We start from the raw sequence: 26,718 nt of genomic DNA, 5'->3' as shown, positions 1-26,718 counted from the left end.
TAAAGCCTCTACAAATTTCCAAGAATTTGTTGTATGACTCAGGGAGCTCAAACCGGGGCCCTGTGACAACCTAGAGGGGTGGGATGGGATGAGGTGTGAGGGAGGTTCGTGTTGATATATGGCAGAAACCAACACAATATTGTAATTATCCTTCAAATAAAAATGAATAAAATTTAAAAATAGAATGCTCCTCAACACACACAAAAAGAGATCTATCTGGATCAGAAACTACAGAGAGGTCAGAGGAGCTGGCAGGATAACCGGATGGGGGAGGGGATGGGAGTGAAGGAGGGGCAAGGCTACTTCCAGCTTTGGGGACTAACTTAAAAAGGCCACGTTAGGAGCCCCCACCTAGAGTGTGAGGAGCCGGCTGTGGTGGGAAGTGCCGGAACAAATCCCTCTAAAGCGCTCATCCAAAACCATCCTGCGGGTTTACGACACTGCAGACACTGGACTGTGCAGCTGCTGCACACAGAAACTGGTGAGCGCCCACAGCTGAGCTCAGCCTCAACAGGGAGGCAGATTCACTGACTACCGGACACTGGGCTGGCACTGTAGGAGAAATAAACACAACAGAGCAGGACACAAGAGGCCTTGGGGAACAGGAACCTTTGAGCTGGCCTTCTCTCAGTGTGAGCAGCTGTGTTTTTGGCAGATTAAATGACGGACTTAAGAGGAGAGGGGGAAGAACGGAGAAAAAGAGCCAAGACGCATAACTGAGCAGGGACGCCAGCCTGGAGGGGGTGGGGGACATGGTGAGAGCGAGGAGGGAGTGGAGAGGGGAGAGGCGCTGCGACACTGGGGGTGTGAGAGGGAAGCGGAGCCTTCATCTGCAGCCGAAGCCCCTGGGAGGATGGGAAGGCACGACTTGGACCAGGGCTCTGACAACAGGGAAGACAGCGAGACATCTGGAGCCCGAACAAACACTGGCGGCACAGCAGCTATGTGCCAAGTACTGGAAGTCAGGGAGCACCTCAACCCACAGACGACAAGGGGGCTCCAGAGGCTGGGAGGCCTGGCAAGGGTATCTGGGTCCCTCTGGCATCTCTTATTTTATCCTCATCCTAAGTCATCATAAGTTCTCTACTTTATGTTTCTTACAAAGCTGCTAATAATTTTAGATAAAATCATTTTCTCATTTGTCTGCAGATGAAAAGTTTACATGGTCTCTGCAAGGTTTATATTTAAATCTAAATTATAATAAAACCCTTTCTGACAATGCTATAGAAACAGGGAACCAAATCACTGCTCTCAAAGAAAAGGTTCAGCTTCCAGCTTCTCCAAGGCCAATGAGGACCTTGAGCATGATGCACACTGAAAAGCAGTCTAGACAGGTTTGACACATGCAATGGCAGCCAGCAAGATGAGAGGACCCTACTCTTAGTGACACTGTAACATATATGAGAGGGCTGCAACTCAGTAAGCATCACCTCCAGTGATCAGCTCAGTGTCTGGGACACAGACAGTCAGCTACTCAGTCAGGACAGGAGGTGAAGAGATCACCTGAATTCCCAAGAGCCCTGATAACAGGCGTGGACATAACCGCAAACTCAGGACAAGAGAAACGAGCTGCCACTGAGCCGGGTGGAAAGCAGGTACTCAGACACGTGCCAGTTCTGGGCCCAACAGCCGGTGCACTCAACAGACAGCCCACTTCAGAACCCACACAGAGAGCCTTGGCTGTGAAGGGTACACCTGTGCCAGAGGATCCTTACGAAACAAACAGAAATGAGCAATTATTTCCAAAACTCACCTTGGAGGTCTGACACTCTGAAGCACAGAATAAACTTTAATTCATTAGCCAAAGTGGTTTGGTGATTAAAGCTACTGGAGTTTACAGCAAAAACATCAAGCAGAAAGGGAAAGGAAGGAAGACTGCACCCACGGCGCGTGCTTACCGTCGGGGAGGTCACCAGCAGCCTGTGCGCCACACAGAACTGTCCCGCCGTATGGAGGAAGCTGCCCAGGGAAGTAGAAGACAGGGTTTAACTCAACAAACTGTTAAAGTTCAACACATGCTATTTCATTAAAGCAACCCTCATTAAAAGGCTGTTTATCCATGCAACTTTTCATAACACTATTTTTAACAAAATAACACAGATGGGGAAAGAGTAAGATTAAACATCTTCATTTTAAAACACCATCAGAAAGCTTTCCAATACTGATTGCTATTAAATAGATGCAAAAATGAGGTAAAAAATAAAAAATGGGCTCCAATGGACATGTCAATCAGCTACAAAAGGCTCACGACACACCCTCTGTTTCACAGGAGTTGCAGAGTGCACATCAAATACTATAAACGCTTGTCTTTGTCCACTGACCAGTACAGAGTCTTCGTGACCATCTGCACACGTTGCTCACCATCACTACAAGTCCACTCAGCCACAGGCAGGAAGCAAGCCTGGGGACAGTGAACAAAGCAGCTGGGAAAGAAAAGCCTGAGAATCACAGCTCTCTTTTAACAGGGTGCCTTAAACAACTGGATTAACAGCTGGCAACCACATTCCTTGTTTGGAAGAGAGACAGCAAAATGGTCAGTGCCTGGGCTCTGTGCAAAATGCAGGAAGGTATCATGAATATGCCAATTTTTTTCCCTCCTAGCTATTCCATAATACTTACGAGCTGGAATGTTTCAAATGGCTGTGTTTGAAATGAGAAAGATTAGAATGGAAAGGGGTAAGGTAAGTGGACAGATAATTGCTATCTGAAGCAGGAAGCAAAGAACAAAAGGATTCCAGCCTAACATGGCTTCTACCACAGCACTTCTCAAAGCCTGCACACTACAGCAGAAACAGTACAACAGCCTGGGGTGCCTGGACGGGTCCCGGGCTTGGCATGTTCAGAGGCACCCAGGAGACTCTCACGCCCACAACTGTCTCGGAACTACTACTTCAGCTGATTTCCTATTAGCTCTTAGTGAGTCAATGCAACAGTCTCAGAGATAAAAGCTTATCACTCCAAGTACTCGCCTGAGAGAATTAATGACAAAGAAGCAGCTAAGAAAACAAAACTGTTAGTCGCTCAGTCGTGTCCCACTCTTAGTGACCCCATCGACGGTAGCCTGCTAGGCTCCTCTGTCCATGGGGATTCTCCAGGCAAGAATACTGGAGTGGGTAGCCATTTCCTTCTCCAGAGGATCTTCCCGACCAAGGGATTGAACCATGGTCTCCCGCACTGCCAGCAGATTCTTCACGGTCTGAGCCACTGGAGAAGACCAAGAAAATAAAAGGAACTGACCACTTTCTGGACTTAGCAGTGCATACTTACACCACACAGGGGCACTCCAGCATTCATCACGGCAGAGCACTGTGTGCCCAGATGGGCTGCACTTGGGCCTGAAGTGCAAGACCATTCCACATATGACTCCAACGCTCCCATCCGGTGCCCCAGCCTTTATCACTGGTGTGGACACACGGAGTAAAACAGTGTGTCTGGGGAAGCCACAAATCAGGATGACGTCCCTCTGCAGTCACAGAAGACAGCAAACTCCCTGACACAGCCTTTATTCCACTGATGACACTCGGGTGCCCCTGGTGATAAAATCTAACTTGTAAGGCACTCAAAGTCTTGTTTTTTGAAATCACACTGTACTTAGAATCTAGGGAGTAGGAGAGCCAGGATCTGAAAACAGAGCCCCTGGCATGCCCCAGGGCAATACTGCTGTTTTCTGTTAAGTGTGTTTAAAACACTTACTTTGGTTTACTAACCTGGTAAGAGCATAACTGGGAATTACTAGAATGCCAGAATGAGTTCAGGCACAGAAAACGTGTGTATCTTTTTTTCACTCTATACACTGCATATGGCACCTATTACGCAGCAAACCTCCACCACCTCTAAGAAACCCCTTTGTGGTAACTGGGTAAAATAAAAATGCAGCACAATAAAACTGCAAGAATTGTTCAAAGTTCTCTCTTTAACTATATAGTTACTTATAAGAACAAAGAATTTTTTAAGCAAAAATATATAATCTCACACACAAAAGGAAACTGAGCAACAGAAAAAGCTGAAATTTATTTGTATTAGATACAAAAATCAAAGCAAATTACTCTGGAAACAGTGCTACCATATTGTGAGGTCAATACTCAGGACCTTCAATAATAAGAAGGTAATATTTTTAAATCTTTTTTGCTACTGCTATGGGGTAAGGGGTTAGATCCCCACCTATACACACACACACTCAACACCACAATCTCAAGTTTTATTACATACCAAAGTGAAAACAAAAACTTTAAAAACTTTTTACATGTCTTTATGACCTCAGGGAAGGAAAAAATTTCTTAAAAAATATTTTAAAAATCCACAAACTACGAGGAAAAAAAATACAAAACACTAAAACTTTAAAATGTACTCCCAGAGATTATTAACCCTATAAATCAATAAGAAAAAGACAAGCCATTTGGTAAAAATATGGACAAAAGATATAGAACAGGTAATTAACAGAAACGGAAATCTACACTCCCAATGGACATATGAAAGTAATGTAATGGTGCTCAAATGTTTGTAATCTGGGAGATGTAAATTAAAACGACAAAAACCCACTTACTCCATTAGATTAGCAAAAATTTTAAGTATGTCTATACTGAGAAGAAGAAGAACCAGAGAAGACAATGGCACCCCACTCCAGTACTCTTGCCTGGAAAATCCCATGGATGGAGGAGCCTAGTAGGCTGCAGTCCTGGGGTCGCTAAGAGTCGGACACTTTTTACTTTCATGCATTGGAGAAGGAAATGGCACCCCACTCCAGTATTCTTGCCTGGAGAATCCCAGGGATGGGGGAGCCTGGTGGGCTGCCTTCTATGGGGTCACACAGAGTCGGACACGACTGAAGCGACTTAGCAGCATACTGAGAATGGGGCTTTCCAGGAGACACTAGTGGTAAAGAATCCAAGTGTCAATACAAGAGACGCAGGTTTGATCCCTGGGTTGAGAAGATTCCCTGGAGAAGGAAATGGCAGCCCGCTCCAGTATTCTTGCCTGGGAGATCTCATAGACAGAGGAGCCTAGTAGGCTACAGTCCATGGGGTCAAAAAAAGCTGGACACAATTGGAACATCTGAGCACAGCATACTGGGAATTATCAAAAAATTTTCTTTTTAATGGGATCTAAAAGATCCATATAGTTATGGCTATGGTCTTCCCAGCAGTCATGTAGAGTTGTGAGAGCTGGACCATAAAGCAGGCAGAACACCAAAGAACTGATGCCTTCAAACTGTGGTGCTGGAGAAGAGAAGATCCTGAAAGTCCCTTGGACAGCAAGATCAAACCGCTCAATCTTAAGGAAAATCAACCCTGAATACTGGTTGGAAGGACTGATGCTGAAGTTGAAGCTCCAGTATTTTGGTCATCTGATGAAAAGAGCTGATTCAATAGAAAAGTAGAAAAGTCCCTGATGCTGGGAAAGATCAAGGGCAGAAGGAGAAGAGGGCATCAGAAGGTGAGTGGCTGGATGGCATCACCAATGCAATGGACATGAACTTGGGCAAACTTCAGGAGATGGTAAGGGACAGGGAAGCCTGGTGTGCTGCAGTCCATGGGGTCGCAAACAGTATGACGTGACTGAACAACAACAACAAAAACTCTCACGCACTAGTGATAGGAATGCAGACTGTTAAAACTACTTAGAAAGCAGATGTACTAAAGATGCTTATTCCTTGCAGGGCTCCAAAATTCCATTCCTAGGAATACTTCTTGGAGAAATCCACAGAGGAGCATGAGGAGACATGACAAAATATGATCACTGCCACACTTCTGTACTAATGGAAGAGCTGAAGACCTAGACAGCCCCCTCAGCATGGAAACAGCTAAGTCCAATATTTCACAATGAACGGGGAATTTCCTGGCAGGGAATTCCCTGCCCAGGGAACTAAGATCCACAGGACACAGCCAAAAAAATAAGATTTAACAATTAAAATCAAAAAACAAGAACAAAATGTCCAAATAAATCTAAAGAATATTTAGTTTAAAATAAACAAACTGCAAAATGATGAATACAGCATGAAACGACTTTGTTTTTGTTGTTTAGTCACAAGGCAGGTCTCTTCTGCGACCCCATGGACCGTAGCCCACCAGGCTCCTCTGTCCATGGGATTTCTCAGGCAAGAATACTAGAGTGGGTTGTCATGCCCTTCTCCAGGGGAATCTTCCTGACCCCAAGGATCAAACCCACATCTCCTGCATTGCAGGTAGATTCTTTACTACTGAGCCCCTGGGGAAGCCCCTGATGAGACATTTTTAACCACACAAAACAATAAACAATATATACATGCACAGTAAGAGGTGAAAATCACAGCCAGGAAACAAAACGTACTGTGCATTTTTGGCAGAGTTTCAGTATTTCTGGGGAATAGGGTGAATGCGAGGATACAACGGAAGCTTCAACTGTCTCTGTAATGTTTTGCTATTTACAAGTATAGCAAAATGTTAACAGTAGTCAAATCCAATGGGTGGGTCCAGTCATTTTTTCATGTTAGGCTCCTCACTTTTCTGTACATTGGAATTCCTAATTAAAAGGCATAAAAAAAAAAAAACCCGATCTAAAACATAACCATCAATTAAATTTATGCATGCACTCAATAAAACAAAATTGTCTTACCTCAACTGAAGCACGAGGAGTCACAAAGAACTGATTGAATTCATCAGGGCTAAAATCTCCAAAAATATACTGGGGAAAAAAAAAAAGAATCACAGATCACATAAAATACACAAATCACACAGTTTTAGTAAACAGTGTTACATGGACCCTATAAAGAATCCGCCAGGACCCCCCAAGACCCTCTTCAGGAAACAGACAGTGCTGTCTGGAGCTCCTTCACAGCCCCACTGCAGAGAGGTCTTTAAGTCTAGATAAAACCTCAGGGTTTTATGGAAGAAAATCAAAATGATGGGCCTTATGATGGGAGAAAACGTTCCAGACAATACCAACTGCCAGCAAGGATGTGAAGCAACTAGAGATGCAGAAAGGCACAGCAACTCAGGAAAAAAAAAAAGAGTTCAGCACTTCCTTATAAAGTTTACTTACCACACAACCCAGCAAGCCTACTCCTAAGCACTTACCAAAGAGAAATGAAGAACAATGTCCACAAAAACAACAACAAAAAAAAACCTGTATGCTGAAGTTTACAACATCTGTACTCATTCATAACCACCAGAAACTGAAAAGAATCCAAATGTGTATCAACAGGTGGACATGATACATGAACATGATGATCTACTAATCAGTGACTCTCTAAAGCATCACCCTAAGTGAAGCATCAGACTTACAAGGCCACAAGCTATAAGGACAGAAAACAGATCCATGGCTTCAAGGTCGGGGGAAGCAATCATTACAAAAAAGCACAAGGGAACCTTGCGGGGGCAGGGGCGGGGGTGCCTCACAGGGAAAGCCTGTTAGAGAAACAGTAAACTTCCGATGTGCCTAGGAAACACATCCAGCAAAATATTAATGGTTTCAGTTCTTGAATATGAATGGACAACAAAAAAAATCAAAGGACATGAGAGGCAAAAAATAAACAGCAATAAAGAGGGTTACTATTAAAACAGGGGAAAATGAATCTGTGTAAACAAAACACAGGATACAGAAAAGAAGTTAAAATTCTAATCTGTATCCTGAAAGAAATTCTAGCAGGTAAAATAAGCAGAATGTCAAGAAAATAAAGGAGAGAACAAGGAAGTATTCAAAGAAATCAAAGGATTATTACATTTAAATTACTAAATTTACAAACTCAACAGAAGATCTTAAAGAACCAAAATCAATACAGCAAGACAGCAATGCTTTGAAAGTTCCAAGAAAAAAAGCGTCTCTTTTTGTTTTCATAGAATTCTATTCTATAGTTTACTACTCAAGTGCAAAAGGCAAAATAATTCTTGACTCTCATACACACTTGGGATGGGTAGAGGTGGGCTGCTTAAGAATTCCAGAAAATGCATTCAAGGGATACAACAGCAGTAACAAACAAGTAGGATCCAAAAGATGATAGATACTGTAGACGTGAAGCCCAACGCAAACATGAAGATTCATGTTGCTTTATTTAATACCAACAACAGGAATGTTGTCCACGTAGAAGAGAACCACTCTACCTTCTAAGCAGCTACTTTAATTCACAATGTGGGGAAGACACATTAGGATAAGAAGTGAATGTTCTTATAGGATTGCTAAGTTTTTCTCTTCAGGCTGGATTTCTCTTGGAAAGATAAAAATAAATGAAATACTCTTTGAAATCACACTTCTATGTACACTTTCTACAAGTATTTAAAAAAAAACAGAAATTGGTCAATCCAGTAAGAGAACTAAAATTTCAAATGATTCAACAATATCTTGTCAGTGAAGAGGAAGGGAAGGAACCGTGACCCAGCAAGCCTTCTACCAGTCTGCTGGAACAAACCTCATGGTCAATCATGAGAACGCTCCAGTTCAGTTGCTCAGTTGTGTCTGACTCTTAGCAACCCCATGGACAGCAGCCTACCAGGCTCCTCCGTCCATGGGATTTTCCAGGCAAGAGTACTGGAGTGGGGTGCCATTGCCTTCTCCGAATATGCTATCTAGGTTGATCATAACTTTTCTTCCTAGGAGCAAGCATCTTTTAATTTCATGGCTGCAATCACCATCTGCAGTGATTTTGGAGCCCAAGAAAATAACGTCTCTCACTGTTTCCACAGTTTTCCCATCTATTTGCCATGAAGTGATGGGACCAGATGCCATGATCTTAGTTTTCTGAATGTTGAGCTTTAAGCCAACTTTTTCACTCTCAAGAGGCTCTTTAGTTTTTCTTCGCTTTCTGCCATAAGGGTGGTGTCATCTGCATATCTGAGGTTACTAATATTTCTCCTGGCAATCTTGATTCCAGCTTGTACTTCATCCAGCCTGGCATTTCATGATGTACTCTACATGTCAGTTAAATAAGCAGGGTAACAATATACAACCTTGACATACTCCTTTTCCTATTTGGAACCAGTCTGTTGTTCCATGTCCAATTCTAACTGTTGCTTCTTGACCTGCATACAGATTTCTTAGGAGGCAGTTAAGGTGGTCTGGTATTCCCATTTCTTTAAGAATTTTCCACAGTTTGCTGTGAACCACACAGTCAAAGGCTTTGGCATAGTCAATAAAGCAGAGGTAGATGTTTTTCTGGAACTCTCTTGCTTTTTCGACAATCCAGCAGATGGTGGCAATTTGATCTCTGGTTCCTCTGCCTTTTCTAAAACCAGCTTGAACATGTGGAAGTTCATGGTTTACATACTGTTGAAGCCTGGCTTGGAGAATTTTGAGCATTACTTTGCTAGCGTGTGAGATGAGTGCAACTGTGCGGTAGTTTGAGCATTCTTTGGGATTGCCTTTCTTTGGGATTGGAATGAAAACTGACCTTTTCCAGTCCTGTAGCCATTGATGAGTTTTCCAAATTTGTTGGCATATTGAGTGCAGCACTTTCACAGCATAATCTTTTAGGATTTGAAATAGCTCAACTGGAGTTCCCATTACAATCTCCACGAGCTTTGTTTGTAGTGATGCTTCCTAAGGCCCACTTGACATCACATTCCAGATGTCTGGCTCTAGGTGAGTGATCACACCATCATGATTATCTGGGTCATGAAGATCTTTTCTGTATAGTAGTTCTGTGTGTTCTTGCCACCTCCTCTTAACACCTTCTGCTTCTGTTAGGTCCATACCATTTCTGTCCTTTATTGTGCCCATCTTTGCATGAAATGTTCCCTTGGTATCTCTAATTTTCTTAAAGAGATCTCTAATCTTTCCCATTCTATTGTTTTCCTCTATTATTTGCACTGATCACTGAGTAAGGGTTTCTTATCTGTCCTTGCTATTCTTGAAGAACTCGGCATTCAAATGGGTATATCTTTACTTTTCTCCTTTGCCTTTCGCGTCTCTTTTCTCAGCTATTTGTAAGGCCTCCTCAACCATTTTGCCTTTTTGCATTTCTTTTTCTTGGGGATGGTCTTGATCACTGCCTCCTGTACAGTGTCACAAACTGTCCATAGTTCTTCAGGCACTCTGTCTATCAGATCTAATCCCTTGAATCTATTTGTCACTTCCTGTATAATGCTAAGGGATTTGACTTAGGTCATACCTGAATGGTCTAGTGGTTTTCCCTACTTTCTTCAATTTAAGTCTGAATTTGGCAATAAGGAGTTCATGATCTGAGCCACAGTCAGCTCCTGGTTTTGTTTTTGCTGACTGTATAGTGTCTACATCTCTGGCTGCAAAGAACATAATCAATCTGATTTCAGTGTTGACCATCTGGTGATGTCCGGGTGTAGTCTTCTCTTGTGTTGTCAGAAAAAGGTGTTTGCTATGACCAGTGCATTCTCTTGGCAAAACTTTGCCCGGCTTCATTTTGTACTCCAAGGTCAAATTTGCCTCTTACTCCAGGTATCTCTTCACTTCCTACTTTGGCATTCCAGTTCCCTATAATGAAAAGGACATCTTTTTGGGGTGTTAGTTCTAGAACGTCTTGTAGGTCTTCATAGAACCATTCAACTTCAGCTTCTTCAGCATTAGTGGGGATTACCTGGATTACTGTGATATTGAATGGTTCGCCTTGGAAACAGAGATCATTCTGCAATTTTTGAGATTGTACCCAAGTACTGACTGCATTTCAGAGCCTCTTGTTGACTATAATGGCTACTCCATTTCTTCTAAGGGATTCCTGCGCACAGTAGTAGATTATGGTCATCTGAGTTAAATTCGCCCATTCCAGTCCATTTTAGTTTTCTGATTCCTAAAATGTTAATGTTCACTCTTGCCATCTCCTGTTTGACCACTTCCAATTTACCTTGATTCATGGACCTAACATTCCAGGTTCCTATGCAACACTGTTCTTTACACTATCGGACTTCACTTCCATCACCAGTCACATCCACAATACGGCGCTGTTTTCATTTTGGCTCTGTCTCTTCATTCTTTCTGGTGTTATTTCTCCACTCTCCTCTAGTAGCATACTGGGCATCTACTGATCTGGAGACATCTTTCAGTGTTGTATCTTTTTGCCTTTTCATACTGTTCATGGGGTTCTCAAGGCAAGAATACTGAAGTGGTTTGCCATTCCCTTCTCCAGTGGACCACGTTTTATCAGAACTCTCCACCATGATCCATCCATCTTGGGTGGCCCTACACAGCTCGGCTCATAGTTTCGTAGAGTTAGACAAGGCTGTGGTCCATGTGATCAGTTTGGTTAGTTTTCTGTGATTGTGGCTTTCATTCTGTCTGCCCTCTGAGGGATAAGGATAAGAGGCTTATGGAAACTTCCTGATGGGAGAGACTGACTGTGGGGGAAATTAGGTCTTGTTCCGAGCAGGGCCATGCTCAGTAAATCTTTAATCCAATTTTCTGTTGATGGGTGGGGCTGTGTTCCCTCCCTGTTGTTTGCCCCCAACCAACACCTCACCTCTGGAGACTGCTGGATACTCACAGGCAAGTCTGGGTCAGTCACTTATGGGGTCACTGCTCCTTTCTCCTGGGTCCTGTTGCACACAAGGTTTTGTCTGTGCCCTCCAACAGTCTGTTTCCCCAGTCCTGTTTAAGTTATGTAGTCAAATCCCACTGGCCTCCAAAGTGAAATTCCCTGGGGATTCTCAATCCCTTTGCCAAATCCCCAGGTTAGGAAATCTGTTGTGGGTCCCAGAACTTCTTAACAGTACGAGAATGTATTTGGTATAATTGTTCTGCAGTTTGTGGGTCGTCTGCTCAACAGCTCTAAGGTAGGGTTAACGGCAACCTCTTGTAGGTATGCCACACCCAGGACTGCTGCACCCAGAGCCCCTGCCCCTGCGGCAGGCCACTGATGACCCATACCTCCACAAGAGACACTCAAACACTCAAGGCCGGTCTGGCTCAGTCTCTGTGGGGTCTTCTGGAGTGCACAAGGTTTTGTTCGAGCCCTCCGAGCGTCTCTGGCAGGTATGGAGTTTGATTCTAAACACAATTTCGCCCCTCCTATCGTCTTGCCAGGGATTCTCCTTTGCCCTTGGACATGGGGTATCTTTTTTTGGTGGGATCCAATATTCTCCTGTTGATGGTTGTTCAGCAGCAAGTTGTAATTTTGGAGTTCTCGTAGGAGAAGATGAGCACATGTCCTTGATTTTAGATGCTATCCCTCCCAAGGGAGTTTCCCAACCAGTTGTTAATGCCCAAAAGTTGTCTCAAAGAAACAGCACGAAGACGTCTGCAACAGTGTTGATGACAAGCTGGGGATGGTTTAGCTGGTTTCAGGATCTAATGAAGCTCACGTTCTTGACATCTCATCACAGAAAGAATTCAGTGAGAGACCAAGTGATAGGTAAGAAGTGGATTTATTCATATCCAGAGAGAAGCACACTCCACAGACAGAGTGTGGGCTATCGCAGAAGACGAGTAAGTGCTTAGACTCCAGGGAAAGACTTTTTCTCCTATTGTTTTCAATTTTACTCAAATCTTTGTTTTTAAAGTATTATTTGGAAAAATCTGCTACAGATTTTAAGTGTGCTTTCTCATTACAACTTCATGTCAATAATTTCTCCACAGATCCACACCTTTAACCTGATTACAAAACTCACTGGTGAGGGCAACAGGAAGGGCAGAAAGATTCCCCGGCGGTCCTGGGTTAGAACTCTGCCCCTCCACTGGGGACTAAGAGCTGCTGGTGCAGCCTTCCAGATGGAAGGACCGTGTACAGCGAGGAATCTCCAACACTGTTACAAGCAAACATTCTTTGGGTTAAAAAAAAGGGGGGGTGGGAGGCAGGAAAATAGAAATACTGATTTGTATTTGCATAAAGACAGGGGCTTCCCTGGTGGCTCGGTGGTAAAGAATTCGTCAGAATGCAGGAGACTCAGGTTCAATCCCTGGTTCAGGAAGATCCCTTGGAGAAGTAAATGTTCTTGTCAGGAAAATTCCATGGACAGAGGAGCCTGGCAGGCTACAGTCCATGGGGTCGCAAAGAGTCAGATATGACTTCACGACTAAACCACCAACCAAAGACAGATCAATACCAGGACTAACCTGGTAGCTTGGTGGTGAGAAGTCCACCCACCAATGCAGGTGACACAAATTCAATCCCTGGCCCAGGAAGATTCCACATGCCGAGAAGCAACAAAGCTCAGACATCACAACTACTGAGCCAGCACTCTAGAGCCTGCTCACTGCAACTAGAGAAAAGTCCACACACAGCAACAAAGACCCAGTACAGCCAAAAACTGATTTTTAAAAAGCAACAGATATTGGAAGGAGGGAAAGTCAGTGGAGGTCGTGGAACAGAGGAGGATATATCTTTTCAGAGTTCTTAGTTCTGAACCATGCAAAAATACTTTATTCAAAAGATTAACTGTAAAGTCAGTGTTATCAAATCACTGTACAACTATTCATATACCCATTTTCCAGAAGCTGTGTTTGCACCTATGTTTCATGATCTCCTTGAAAACAGATTAGGACTTGATGAAAACATTTAATCCAAAAATGACACCATAAGCAACTGCTAACTATCAACTATGCAATGCTCAAGTATCATTTAACACCTGACAAATGGCTAGCCAGAGCTGCTCTGAACTTTAACATAATCCCCTTAACACCAGCTCACAAATATCAATAAACAACTCCATAAAAATACACATGAATCACATTCTCTGCCCTAATCGGATCTATTTTCAATCCTTAAAATGGATGAGTTTTTGAAAGTAAGTAGTTAACACTGGCAACAATCTAAAGAACAGTTTTGCGACTGAGCTTACAGAAGGGGCTGCTAAGAGGCTAGCCCCGAGTCCCAATCTGAGTTGCACAAAGTCACTCAAGTCTCAAGTAAGGGAGACATCAGAATAAAAGACAATTTCCTGCCATCACAATACATGTGAAAAAACAGTATTTCTTTCATGGGCAGAGAAACTAATGTCTCTTTTGTAACCACTCAAAAACACTGAAGGGAAGTGATATAATAAAATATAATACCCCACATAAATTTGGAAGGTATCATTTGAGTGCTTTTCAAAATCATCTACATCAGTTACGAATAATCACAGGAAGCATCACTATGAAGAAGTGTTTTTTATCCACACTGTTCCAAAAAGGCAAATAGAAGTATTGTTGTAAAGCAGAATTTAGCTTAAATAAATTAGGAAGAAAAGTTAAATTATGAAGTTAAAACTACAAAAGCATAGAAAAACCCAAGTATTTATTCAATTGCAAACCCCAGTGACTGCATAAATTACACTGCCCTGAATTTTAGTGACAATTGTTTAACTAAAACTATATCTGACTAAAGTTTTATATATCTGACTGAAGCATCACAAGTCTTGTGACATCAAAGAGTTTATCCCAGAAATTCAGGGCAGCCAGCTTCCATTAAAATGTTCCAGTCTCACCATCCCCAAAAGTCTTCCTAATTTTCAATCACAAACTGTTTTAGATGTCTGGCAAAATGAAGAATGTTACCAAAAAGCAGGGGCAGGATTGTGCTCTTCCAAAAACTCAATGTCACAAAAGGCTGTGGAAAAGTTCCAGATGACAGGAAGCTAAAGAGACAGTACAACTAAATGCAACATCTGACCCTATCCTGGATCCTCCCCTGGAGAGGAAATGCTATAAAAGGAGAGCATAGGGTCAGCTGACAAGTCCAGAATACGAACAGTGGATTAGAAAAAGATACTGCGTCCATGTCAACATATGGAAGTGATAGCTGTCCAACTGCGGTTACTTTAAGAGAATATTCATGGGAAATATACATTCAAGCAGACAAGAAGGCTAAAGGGTCCCAGTCCATGTAACTCACCCTCAAACCTCAAAGGGTAAGAGAAAATGTGTCTGTATTTTCGTGTGTTTGTGAGTTTGTACAGGTATCTGTATAAAGAGGGAGAGAACTTAAACACACCCCAATGATTAAGTGAGGCTCAACCCTAACCAGTCAATATGAATAAAAAATCAAATGGGGGCTCTTTGTACTTCTGCAATTTTTATAAATTTAAAATTATTCCCAAATAAAGAGCTTGCTGGGGTTGTTTTTAAACTAAAACTGAAAACACTCAGCTGTGAGGAAAAATTTTACCTACCCTCTTCTTATACATGTGTGAAACATTTTCCATCCTCTGAAGAATTAATAAATATATTTTAAAGTCTGTTTTTAAAGAAAAATACGGTAAGTTTTGGTTTAAAAAAAAACAAGAATGAGTCAGTGCCTGATTTCACAGGATTTACAATCTAGTGGGGAAGAAAATGGCACTGGCCACATGCATTTGTTTGTCTTGTGGGAGCAGCGAGAGCTGAAACTCATGACTGTAAGGCTGGCAAGGGAGGAAGTGCAACCCCACTTTCCCCGTCCCTGCCAAGCCTGCAGGGGCCGGCACGCCTAGGCACCCAGGCAACAGGCACTGCGAGCCCTCCGTGGACCACAGAGCACTACAGAAATGTTGGCATCATCATCAAGTGAGGCAGATCCCTGAGGTTTAAGCCAGGCCCACCAGAGTTGAATGAATACTGGAGTCAAGAGGAGGAACAAGAGAGCAACCACAGACGCTCTGCTCCCAGCTGTGGGGGTGGCGGCGCAGGAAGGCCACGGGGGTCGGGACACAGCACAGGGTGCTGGGCTGCCCCGTCCCCTCTCTGGGAAGGGGCTTGGGGGTGGAGGGGTCCTCTCAACCAGAATAAAGCTCCACTTCACCTCCCTTCCACTGACCCCAGCTCAGGCCTTCAGAACTCCTACTGTTCCCGTCTGATTATTTTCTGATCCTTTCTAGAGAGGACATGAAAAATATATGCACAAGAAACACATCAGGAAAAGGGGCAAGCGCTCACCACAGCTAGGGTGGATGCAAGACACTTCACTGCAGCCCAGCGCCAGGGTGTGGCACTCTGAGTTGCCAGAGCAGACTCCAGAAGGCCCTCTAGGGCCTAGGGCTGTACAGCCTGCGAAAGGCACAGGCCAAACTGGAAATACCAGTGTTCCTGCTAAAGGAAAAGCAAAGACACAGCCTCAGCCCAGGAGAGGTGAGGAGAAGGAAAGGCATTTGCCAGTCGCCTGCGTGGCCCACTGCTGGCTCTCCAGGGATCCGATGCAGCCATGGAAAACAGCACCTCCTGCAGGAAGCAGGGACCCGGAGGACGACACCCAGAGCAGGCACTAGGGGGCGCTGGAACACAGCTTCCAAGGTTTGAGATCCAGAAACACAAGTCATTGTGCAGGCTGCCACCAAATCCATGTCCTCTGCCTTCAAAAGGACTCAGGGAAATGGGAGGTCAGCCTCTGAGGTAAAAACTTAGGCTACAAAGGCGTGATCAACAAACACTGCTGCGTGTGCATTGTACTTCACAGATTCTGCGGCAGTCAGGCATCTGTGAGCCAGACCCAGGTACAGCGTCCCAAGAACACTCAAAGCCCAGCCTGCAGGGTCAAATGCCAGAACCAAGCACAGGAAGTAGAGTCTTCTCCTCCCGCCTCCCTCTTTCCCAACACAAAAGTGAATTTGGGAGGTAGGAGGAAACGTTAAGGACCAATACACTGGTGGCTCAGCAGTAAAGAATCCTCCTGCAACACAGGAGATGCAGGTTCGATCCCTGGGTCAAGAAGATCCTCTGGAGAAAGGAATGGCTACCCACTCCAGTATTCTTGCCTGGAGAATCCCATGGACAGAGGAGCCTGGTGGGCCACAGTCCGTGGGGCTGAAAGAGTCTGGCAAGACTTAATGACTAAAGAACACTGCTCTGAGTGATAAACGCTTTAACTTCATCTCTAAAATCAGAGTATGCCGGACTAAATCCATCTCCACAGTTCTTCCCAGCTCCAAAAGGATCTCCTGGATCTAACCCGGAGAAACACAGCTTTGGGAATGTTCTCAGACTGACATGGCTACCAGGTGGCTGGCACCTGAACACATCGCACTGAGTGAAAGAGGCCAGACTCAAGGGCCACGCATCGCAAGAGTCCATCCACATGCACTGGGTGATATCCAGAAGAGGCAAATCCCCAGAGACAGAAAGGAGAGAGGGTGGCTGCCAGAGGCTGGGTGGGGAGGGATCAGGGAGTCACCATTATGGGTATGGAGCCTCTTTCTGGAATGATGAGGTGTTCTAAAATGGACTGTGGGGGTAAGCTGCACAACTCTGTGAATATACTAAAAACCACCAAAATGTACAGCTATTTAAATGGGAACTATTAACAAATAAAGTTTAAAAAAAAATCAGATCAGTACTTGCATAAAAAGAACCATTCAAATTTCTTTACTTTTTTTTTCATCAGGACCCAGTACCCGATGGATGGTGACATCTACTGAACAGTTACTGCTCAGTCTTAACTTTGGCAATTGGTGTGGGTGGCCTAGGGGACACCTGGAGGCGACAATGTTCAATGCACAGCAGGAATTGCATTGATTTAACAGCATGTATTGAGCATCAACTATCCACGCTGAACTGTGCTTGATTATGAGAACAAATTCTGAACAAGACAAAGTTTGGGACACCACGATATTTATAATTTTGTCACCGTGTGCGTGAACTGCGCATTGCTTACAGTACTACAAACGGCAGAGGCAGACAGAGGAAGGGGGGGCAGAGGAAGGCTTATGCCTCGACTGACTATCCAGGGCTGCAGCAGGATGCTCCTCGCTTTCTTGTGGCTGAGGAGCCCGAGAAGGGAAAAAATGGACCAAAAAGTGTGACAAAGCCACGCCCTCCTTAAGATTCAAATGTCAAGTGTTGGTTTCATGTGGTTTGTGTATTTTATTCTGACTATTAAAGTCCTATCAAAAGCTATCCTCTCAACAATTTCCCTGGTAGTCCAGTGTTCAGGACTCCTCACTCCCAATGCAGGAGGCATGGGGTTGATCCCGAATCAGGGAACTAGATCTCAAGTGTTGCACAGTGTGGCCAAAAACTAAGATCCCACATGGCATGGTAAAAAAATAGTAATTTTTAAAAAGTTATCCTTTCACTTTTCAAAGATTTTTAATAGATGGATTTACTTAAGTGCTTTCATGGGGAGTCTAAGCTGAAACTTGTTTCCACAGACTGCACTCTCCAAATCAGAAAACATGATTCAGTTAACGGAAATCCACTTTTACCAACTTTCCAGGCCTATTGTACATTACACAATGTCAGTTAAATTTTAACTTGCTTTGCTCTAAACTGTTACTAAACAGCCCTCATTATAATAACTTGCTATATAGACTTATCACATGGAAAAGAGCTGATAAATTAGGGAGTTAATTTGGTACTTGTTATCTGGGATACCCCTAGTAGAAAAAAGTTCAAAATTCCACCTGTTTTCATTTCGATCACCTTGGTGCTAATCTAGGAAGGAAAGGGAAGGGATGGGAAGGGGAAAGTGGAACACCAATGAAAAAGAACCATTTCTGTCAAAATTCATCAGACTATATACATTAAATGAATTAAATTAACTGCATGTATATCATACCTCCATAAAGTTGTTCTTTGAAAAGGAACAGACACCAAGTCAACTCATCTTTTCCACTGCCTGGATCAGTACTTGGCATACAGCAGGTGCTCAAGAGCTCTGCTCAACAAATGAGTTCAGGAAGAGGAGGAAGAAAAGCAAAGCCCACAACCTATACAAGTTCCAGGGCTGAGGACCGACGCCCTCTCTACAGCAACAGTTCCAACTCCAGAGTCGGCAGCTGAAGAACTCAAACTCAACTGCTCTCATTGTTTCTTATGCTCCCGTTTTTACTATCGGCAGAGGTGGGCGAGCAGGGGCACAATTTTCATTTCTAAATATAAACTTTTAACATAGTCAAGATATAACATGCAATTTTTAAGTATAACATTTAACCATAATCAAGAAAAGTGAATTAAAGCTTTATTGAAAACTTTAATAAGAGAATACCTATTCTGACCTAAAGGAAAATCATTCACAATAATCACATGGTCTCCCAAACTAGAGAAAAATCAACTTCCAAAATGTTACACCTTAAAGGGGAAAAATGGGAGGCACTGGCAAAACAAACCATGGATGTGCATCAGGTCAGATCAACCTTGTAAAAGTACATCCCCCCCCCCCCAACATCACTGACCACCATATAAGTCCCCTGTGTCTAGCATGTTGGAGGCATTTGCCCAGTTTTTCTTGCCCCCACTCTCTTCTACTTAAACTTCTTTACTAAAGCCTATTTCCTTAAGAACTCCCTGCTTGCAGGCAGATTCACTTTTCTGTCACAGATGTGGCTCGTGTTCCTGGGAACGCTGTCAAGTGTGGGTGAGGACACGGAAGGGGGACGAGGCACTGCTGCTGCAGAGGTGAAAGGTGACCGCCGCTTTCTAAAAACTTAGCAGCCTCTCACAAAATCAAACCTACATCCACCATATGACACAGAAAAATTCTACTTCTAGGTATTTTATCCATGAGAAATGAAAATGTATGTTCACACAAACACAAAGACCTGCACGTGAATGTGGTCAACAGCTTCATTCATAACAGCCAAATGCTGGAACAACAAATGCCCATCAAGAGGTGAAGAGAGAACCTGCAGCCCATCCCTACAATGGACTATTACCCAGCACTGAAAAGGAAGGATTCCGACACCACACGGGCAAATGCCAAAAATGCTATGTAAGAGAGAGGAGGCAACACACAGAGCTCTCTGTAAAACTCCACGTAACGAAATTCCAGCAAACGGGAACTCAGCCCATAGTAGTGACAGAAAAAGCAGCTCAGTCATTGCCTGCGAGAGGGATGAGGATTCGTGGTGAAGGCTCATAAGGGAAACTTACAGGCAATGAAAATGTTCTCTATCCTGATTGTGGGGGCAGTTACCCTCCTATATACATTTGTCGAAACTCAAAGCGCTAGCTTAAAATTGGCACATTTATTGTACTAAATTATACCTCAATATGGTTGACATTTTTAACTAGACACACATCTATCAATAAATCGATGAGGCAGTTGTTTTATAAAAACAGCTCTTTAAGATCAAGGACCATGATACTGATTTTTCATTTACACAAGCAGAATTCTTGTGAATTCTGCTCACACACAAGGGCTCTTTAAGATTTCATGTTCCGTAGCTCAGAGACCCTAACTAGTGGTACACAACACGACCTAAACTACAGTGCACGCATCTGTATTCCGCTGCCTGTTATCACTGTGACCAGCCTCTCTAAGCCTCCAACCTCAGACTGTTCATGCCTGGCTTGGCCTTTACAACTGCCTAGATCCCTTGACATACCCAAACCCCACACTACACAGAGACAATTAGTGCCAACAATGCTGAATCAAAACTAGGGCTGCATTAAACAAAATGCTACATGAGCAGAAACTTGTAAATCCATCTGTTCTACAGGATTTTTCACTTAATGAAATATGCTGGAACCAAACCAACGAAAGCTTGACTACTGAAGGCCACCTGCCAGAAAGGAAAGTGCATCACTGAATCAGAGCTCCATGTTAAAGGACATTTTGGAACAAAAGAGGTGTGACTACATATTTTCCTCTGTTGGTCACTGCCAATGGTCTCGTCAAACACCTTGAAAAACAGAGAGGCGCGTAAGGAACAGGACTCATCTTAGCTGGTACACACACCCCTCTCCTTCCAGTTTTAAGGAGAAAGAATATAGAATGTTCCCTTTCATGAATTGCTTTGGTTGTTAATGAAGACCAAAGTTAGAAGAGTTGGTCCACTGTTTACCTTCTCAATTTAACCTTCACCTAACGACCTGCTGAAAAACAGCCTTCTAAGATTCTAATTATGGAGGTATCACCTGACCAGCCAAAACAATAGATTGAACTCCATTCTTGAATTACATATGTAAATTCTGTTATGATTAAAAGTATTTTATTAGAAAAATGAAACTCAGGACTTCAGAAAGTCTCTTGTATGGTAAACGTATGGAACTCAGAAATCTGGAAAAGAAATTTTACCCCAGTCAGCTCACAATACTGTTTTCCTACAAAGGTGAAGGTCACCAAGCCGGGGAACAGGGTCAGCTGCACAGGACAAAGGCATCAGGAGGTGCTTCTCAGCCCTGACCAACACCTGAGGACCAACTGAGCATCCTCAGGCCACAACTCTGGGTTCCATGGTGGGAGGCAAGGCTTCACTTGGCATTTCAAATGCTTCCTGTGTGAATCTGATGTGCAGTCAGGGTTCAGAATCACTGAACACAGGGGGACTGCCAGGACCCAGCGATGCAGGAGTGGAAGAAACTAGGCAGACAACTGGGGCGGGGGCAGCACAATTGCTCCCATACTCAGTGAGGGCTCTAAACCAGACATGAGAAACCACGAGACAATCTGAGACGACTGTTCACAGCCTCAGAGCACCCACTGCTCGATGCACACCCAGGGAAGGCGCTTTTTTCTTTCTACAAAGCAGATGTTTGTAAAATGGGAACTCTTTTAGTGCTTTTAAAGGGTTTATTGGTCATTAACAAGTTAAAGCCCAACAATCAGAAGAAAAACTATAACACAACTAAACTAGAAATAATTTGATAGAAACATTCCACTCCAATGCAACTTTTCAGAAATGTCTTTTTCACAGAGACACTGCTTTATAACGGAACTCATTTTCCATTTGCTCTTTTGACTCAATGAAATCTTTCGCCTCCAACATTCTGGTTTTCCAAAAATAACCCAATTCAAACCAAATCAGTTTACATCCTTAAGCTCATCAACCTATCAAGCACTTGATTAATAATAAGACCTCTCTCACACACTCTTTTCATAATAATCTTTACTGGAGGGCACTCTGTACCTTCTTCAGGACTTGGTTCTGGCTCTTAACCATTCTCTCTCCTCTGGGCTGACACCTGGATGTTCATTCTCCCACTAAGCATTCTTCCCACTCAATTCTTCCACCTACTCTCACAGCTTCAACTAGGCAGATGAATTCTGAACTCACACTTTCAACTTGGACTGCTCGGTTATACTCCATTCCATATTTCAAGCTGCCAACCCCTAGATTCATTCACTGTTATTTACTGACTTAACCTTAAAATCAAAAGGCCCACTATTTCCTCAAAACCAGGTTTTGCACTTATGCCAATAGCAAACTTCATTGTTTTTCCAAACTCTTGGATGAGAAACTTGGAAGATTATCTTGAATTATATATATATACCCCAGTTCCTGGGACAATCTCATCAAAACATCAAAATGCTCAAAAGATTTCATTTGGTAAAAACAGCAGCAACTGCATGAATTAAAAGAAGCATCCCAATTAAGTGATGCCGGTCAGGGAGCTAGGACCCTGTTTAATCGGCACATTACTTCTATGAGACAGTGATTCCCTTAGCCTTTTTTGCGGTTGTGAGGAGGTGATGTAAGCAAACGAGGCCCACCACCTCAAGGATGCATACGCACACATTTTGGCACACGATTCCAGGACTTGCAGACGCTCTCACGCTCCCCATGTCCTATACAACCCTGCTACTCACAGTGTGGGTCCCAGCCCAGCAGCAGAGACACACCTGGGAGTTTATGCTGCTCTCAGACCCCAGCCCAGACCTACAGAAGCCAAACATGCCATTAACAGGATCCCCCACTGACTTTTAACGTAGCGTCAGCCTGAGAAACAGGGGATGCAGCACAGCATCCCAGGGTCCTCCTTACGGCAAGCTGAGCCTTGTATCCTGGACACTACTGCAGGGCTCCCAACTCCTCTCTCAGGCTGGGTGACCGTTTACCACCCAAGCTGGAGGCACCGGCCCACATCAAATGCCCTCCTCCTTTCTCTCTATGTGCCCAAATCCCATTCATTCTCAAGGCCACTCGTTACCCACCTCCCTCACTCCTAAATTCCCCCTGCAGAACCTGCCATGTGCACCGCAGAGTTCAACACACTGCACATTTCAGAACCTGCCCCAACTGTTTCCTATGCCTAGTCACCTGCTGAGTCGCCTGCTCCTACACAGGGTGAGAACACTTCAGGTACCTTCCTGCACAGCTACAAGCAGCAGCTAACACAGCTGGCCCAGCTGACTTCTCACACTGCAGAACTCAGTTCGAGTCTCCTCTTTGCAAATTACTTTCCTAACAAACCTGAGTTACTCTGGATTTTAACAGGTGATCAGCCTCATTCCCACAGTCAACCAGGGATTTCCTAAATGTATAGACTGTGTTATGTCTTTCATAAATTATTCATCAATAAATATATTTTGCGCACTTATTACATTCCAGGCTCAGGGAATGTAACAGTGAACAAGAGAACACCTTCCCCTCACTCATCTTCCACTCTAATAAAGGGAGAGAGAAAATGAACCAAATAGCTGCTAGGATATCAGATGAAGGGGATCAGAAGGTGTTAAGTGCTCTGAAGAGAAAGCAAGGTAAGAAGGTGGTGGGGGTGCAGCAGGCTGCGATTTTAAAAAGGGAAGAAAAGAAATTCAAAAATGAAGCTAACATTTTATTCTTTCACTATATTAGCTGAAGCTTAACTCACGGAGGCATTAGAGCTGGAAATCTCCAATTAGGTCAGAAAGTCTTTTTCCCTGAACATAAACAGAAGTAAATGGTGGAACGTCATCTGCTATTGTCAGACATAAAACAATTTAACTTCACTGACTCAGTGGACATGAATTCTAGCCAACTCCTGGAGACAGTGAAGGACAGGGGGAGCCTGGTGTGCTGCAGTCCATGGGCCGGAAAAAAGTCGAACATGATTTAGTGAATGAACAACAACTTTAAGATTACTTCCAAGTATGGTATTTTAGAGCATACTCTCAGTTTCAATTATGATCCTGCCAACTGAAAAATAATACACAATACAAAAGAGACAATAACTTGAAAATATTACCATTTGTACCCCATCAGTCCAGGGTTCACAAAAGAGTCAGACACAACTTAGCAAGTAAACAACAACAATGCCATCTATAAGGTCTGGTCCTAGGAAAAATGCAAAATAAACCAAGCTGTCCACTTTGAAAAACTAAAATAAATAAAGAGGGCACGGAGGCAGGCCTGCCTGAGAAGACTCACCCACTCCAAGTGGCCCAGGGCCAGGGAGCAAGCGCGTGGACAGAGGGGGTAGCGTGCTGCAGTAGAGACAACTTATCTGTGCTCATTTTTGTTGGCACACAGCTGAGTTAAAAAAATAACCAGTGGACGAACGATGACACTGGCTGAGATATCTAAGATGACAAAGGTAGGAAACACAAAACATAACTGAGGCAGTAAGCCAATGGAAAAGCTCTCTTTCCACATTCACCAATGACATAGTCAGGCTCTCCACCTGGAAAGGTAGACAGCTCTGTGGCTCTGGAATTTGGAGATAACGGCATTTGCTCAGACCAGCTCAACAAAGGATCAATGCTCTGGACCACTATGGGGATGGCTACCATGAAGCTATTTATTGCATCAGTAACGGTCCTCTGATCTCAGCTAAACCTGTTGAGAAACAGCCCAAAGAATGAAACAAAACAGATTAGCTGATATACAGATGAGTCGCCTGGATTCAAGAAACTATACAACAGGAATACGGAGAGTCACGAAACCCTTCAAGAAAGCCTAGAGGTCACCTGCATTCTTAACGCAAGAACTAAAATCCATCTGAAAACCTCAGGAGCAGCCCACCTCTTTTGCAGCAACTCTCGTTACTATAAAGGTATGTCTGCTGCTACTGCTGCTGCTGCTGCTAAGTCACTTCAGTCGTGTCCGACTCTGTGCGACCCCACAGATGGCTGCCCACCAGGCTCCCCCATCGCTGGGTTTCTCCAGGCAAGAACACTGGAGTGGGTTGCCATTTCCTTCTCCAAAGCATGAAAGTGAAAAGTGAAAGTGAAGTCGCTCAGTCGTGTCCAACTCTTGGCGACCCCATGGACTGCAGCCTACCAGGCCCCTCCATCCATGGGATTTTCCAGGCAAAAGTACTGGAGTGGGGTGCCATTGCCTAGGGAGGGCAAATCTGTGCCTTGTGGTTCCTGCACCCTGTGGTCCTGACCTTCACTCCCAGGACTGGAAGTATGTTCTGCCAGACGACATCTGTGTGCTGTGCCCTCCTCCGCCAGGCAGGGCCATGCCTTCCTTCCACCACTCGGGCACTCGGCCCATCCAGGGCCGGCAGCCTGCAGGCCTCCAGGAAGAGCTGACTGACTGGGAAGAAGGACAGGGCATCCCCAGCACCAAAGTCCACAGGGCCCTCCAGGCTCCCTTGCAGGACAGGCTTGGGAGTCCTTCCCTTCTTCACAGGGAAGGGAGGAAGCTAACTCAGATCTACGCTTTCAACCAAAAAGAAATCAATGGCAAAGAAACAAAATGGCAACATATTTTACTTTCTGTCCATTTTAAAAAGAAAAGAAACTCATTTGTTCAACATGTGTCAGGGGGTGAGAGGCCAAGTCTTTCCAAACTGAGCTGTGGCAACTCTGTGTCCAAGACCAGTCACGGCTAGGATATTGCTACAGAGTCATTGTGAGTGAAGTTCAAGTTACAGCCAGAGAAGCTTCCAGCCAAAACTAAAGAGACTGCTCAAGATTTTTTTTTTCAAAGCAATCTTTTATCTCATTTTCATGGAATAGAACTCCAGTCACACATGAAAAAGAAAGTTTGTGCTCCTGGCACTTAACTCACACTGTGTAGTGTGGCATGGAAAAGCCAAGAATTCAGTAAGAACCAAGATGGAACCAAGAGTGTTACTTTAGCACCAATTTGTGAAAAACTGGAAACAAGAACTTCTAAGCTGACAAATCCATGACCAGCAACAACAGCAACAAAAAAAGGCTGCAAGAATTTCCAATGGCAAATTGGCTTAATGCTAAGCCCCAATCCTCAAAGACGGCAGACAGTCACAGTTAAACGGAGTTGGGGTGAAGCCCAAGCTGCCCCCACACCGAGAGTCCTATCTCACCACATGGCACCCAGCAGTTTCTCATGGCTTTGGGGAATATAATACAATTTAGAGCAAGAGTTGGATAAATGTTTGTGGAGAGGAATTTGTCCATCAGTTTAGCTGCTGAACTTCCAACAAAACTGAACTCTCATGCTCAAGACCCAGGGTGGCAGGTCTTTAAAGTGGCAACGTGTCAGGCTCCTCAGTCGGTTCTGTTTCCACAAGTCACTCGATTCAGGACTAAAATTACTAACATTACCTCGCAGAGGGCCACAAACTGGCGTCTTTTGTTGTTGTTCATACCTAACCTAGACTGAAAATGTTTTTAAATGTCCAAAATATTACTCAGTTAATTCTATTCATGGGAAAGGCCTCGGCAGCTTAAGGGGAAAGGCGGCAAACAAAAGCATGCAGAGGCTCTGACACCTGTGTCAGGCTGAGGCCCTGGGGGCTGAGACACAGTGGGGGCCTAATCAGGGGTCCCTGGTCAGTGGGTCTGGATGGCCACCAGGATGCCAGGTGGTTCGACTGAGAAGACCACGACCAAGGATCGTGACTTAAGAAATACTACTAGAAATACTACTATATAAAATGGGGCTTCCCTGATAGCTCCGCTGGTAAAGATCCGCATGCAATGCAGGAGACCCTGGTTCAATTCCTGGGTCGGGAAGATCCTCTGGAGAAGGGATAGGCTACCCACTCCAGCATTCTTGGGCTTCCCTTGTGGCTCAGCTGGTAAAGAATCCTGGCCTGGAGAATTCCATGGACTGTATAGTCCATGGGGTCGCAAAGAGTCAGACACAACTGAGTGACTAAGCAAAGCACAGCACAGCACATTATGTAAAATGAGCCCAAATGTCTAAAATTTAAAGGGAAGCATTTAAAAATATTAACAGAAGTCATCTCAGAGTCATGATATATGGGTGATATATTTTCTTTACAATCAAGGAATAAATGCTGGTTTTTAAAGTTGCCCCC

At 43.9% G+C, this 26,718-nt stretch overlaps 1 protein-coding gene across 1 annotated transcript in view; it reads right to left on the bottom strand.

The window, feature by feature from the left end:
• Positions 1 to 26,718, bottom strand: part of USP10 (ubiquitin specific peptidase 10) — a 63,526-nt gene that overhangs the window by 26,899 nt on the left and 9,909 nt on the right. The window contains exons 2-3 of the mRNA XM_055553578.1: positions 6,592 to 6,660; positions 1,899 to 1,959 (exon numbers count right to left, since the gene is read on the bottom strand). Of these exons, the coding sequence (XP_055409553.1) occupies positions 1,899 to 1,959; positions 6,592 to 6,660 (130 nt within the window). The remainder of the gene's footprint in view (positions 1 to 1,898; positions 1,960 to 6,591; positions 6,661 to 26,718) is intronic.

Source organism: Bubalus kerabau, chromosome 17, assembly GCF_029407905.1.
Source record: "Bubalus kerabau isolate K-KA32 ecotype Philippines breed swamp buffalo chromosome 17, PCC_UOA_SB_1v2, whole genome shotgun sequence".
NCBI classification, from domain to species: domain Eukaryota; kingdom Metazoa; phylum Chordata; class Mammalia; order Artiodactyla; family Bovidae; genus Bubalus; species Bubalus kerabau.
This window is presented reverse-complemented; position numbering and strand designations above follow the sequence as displayed.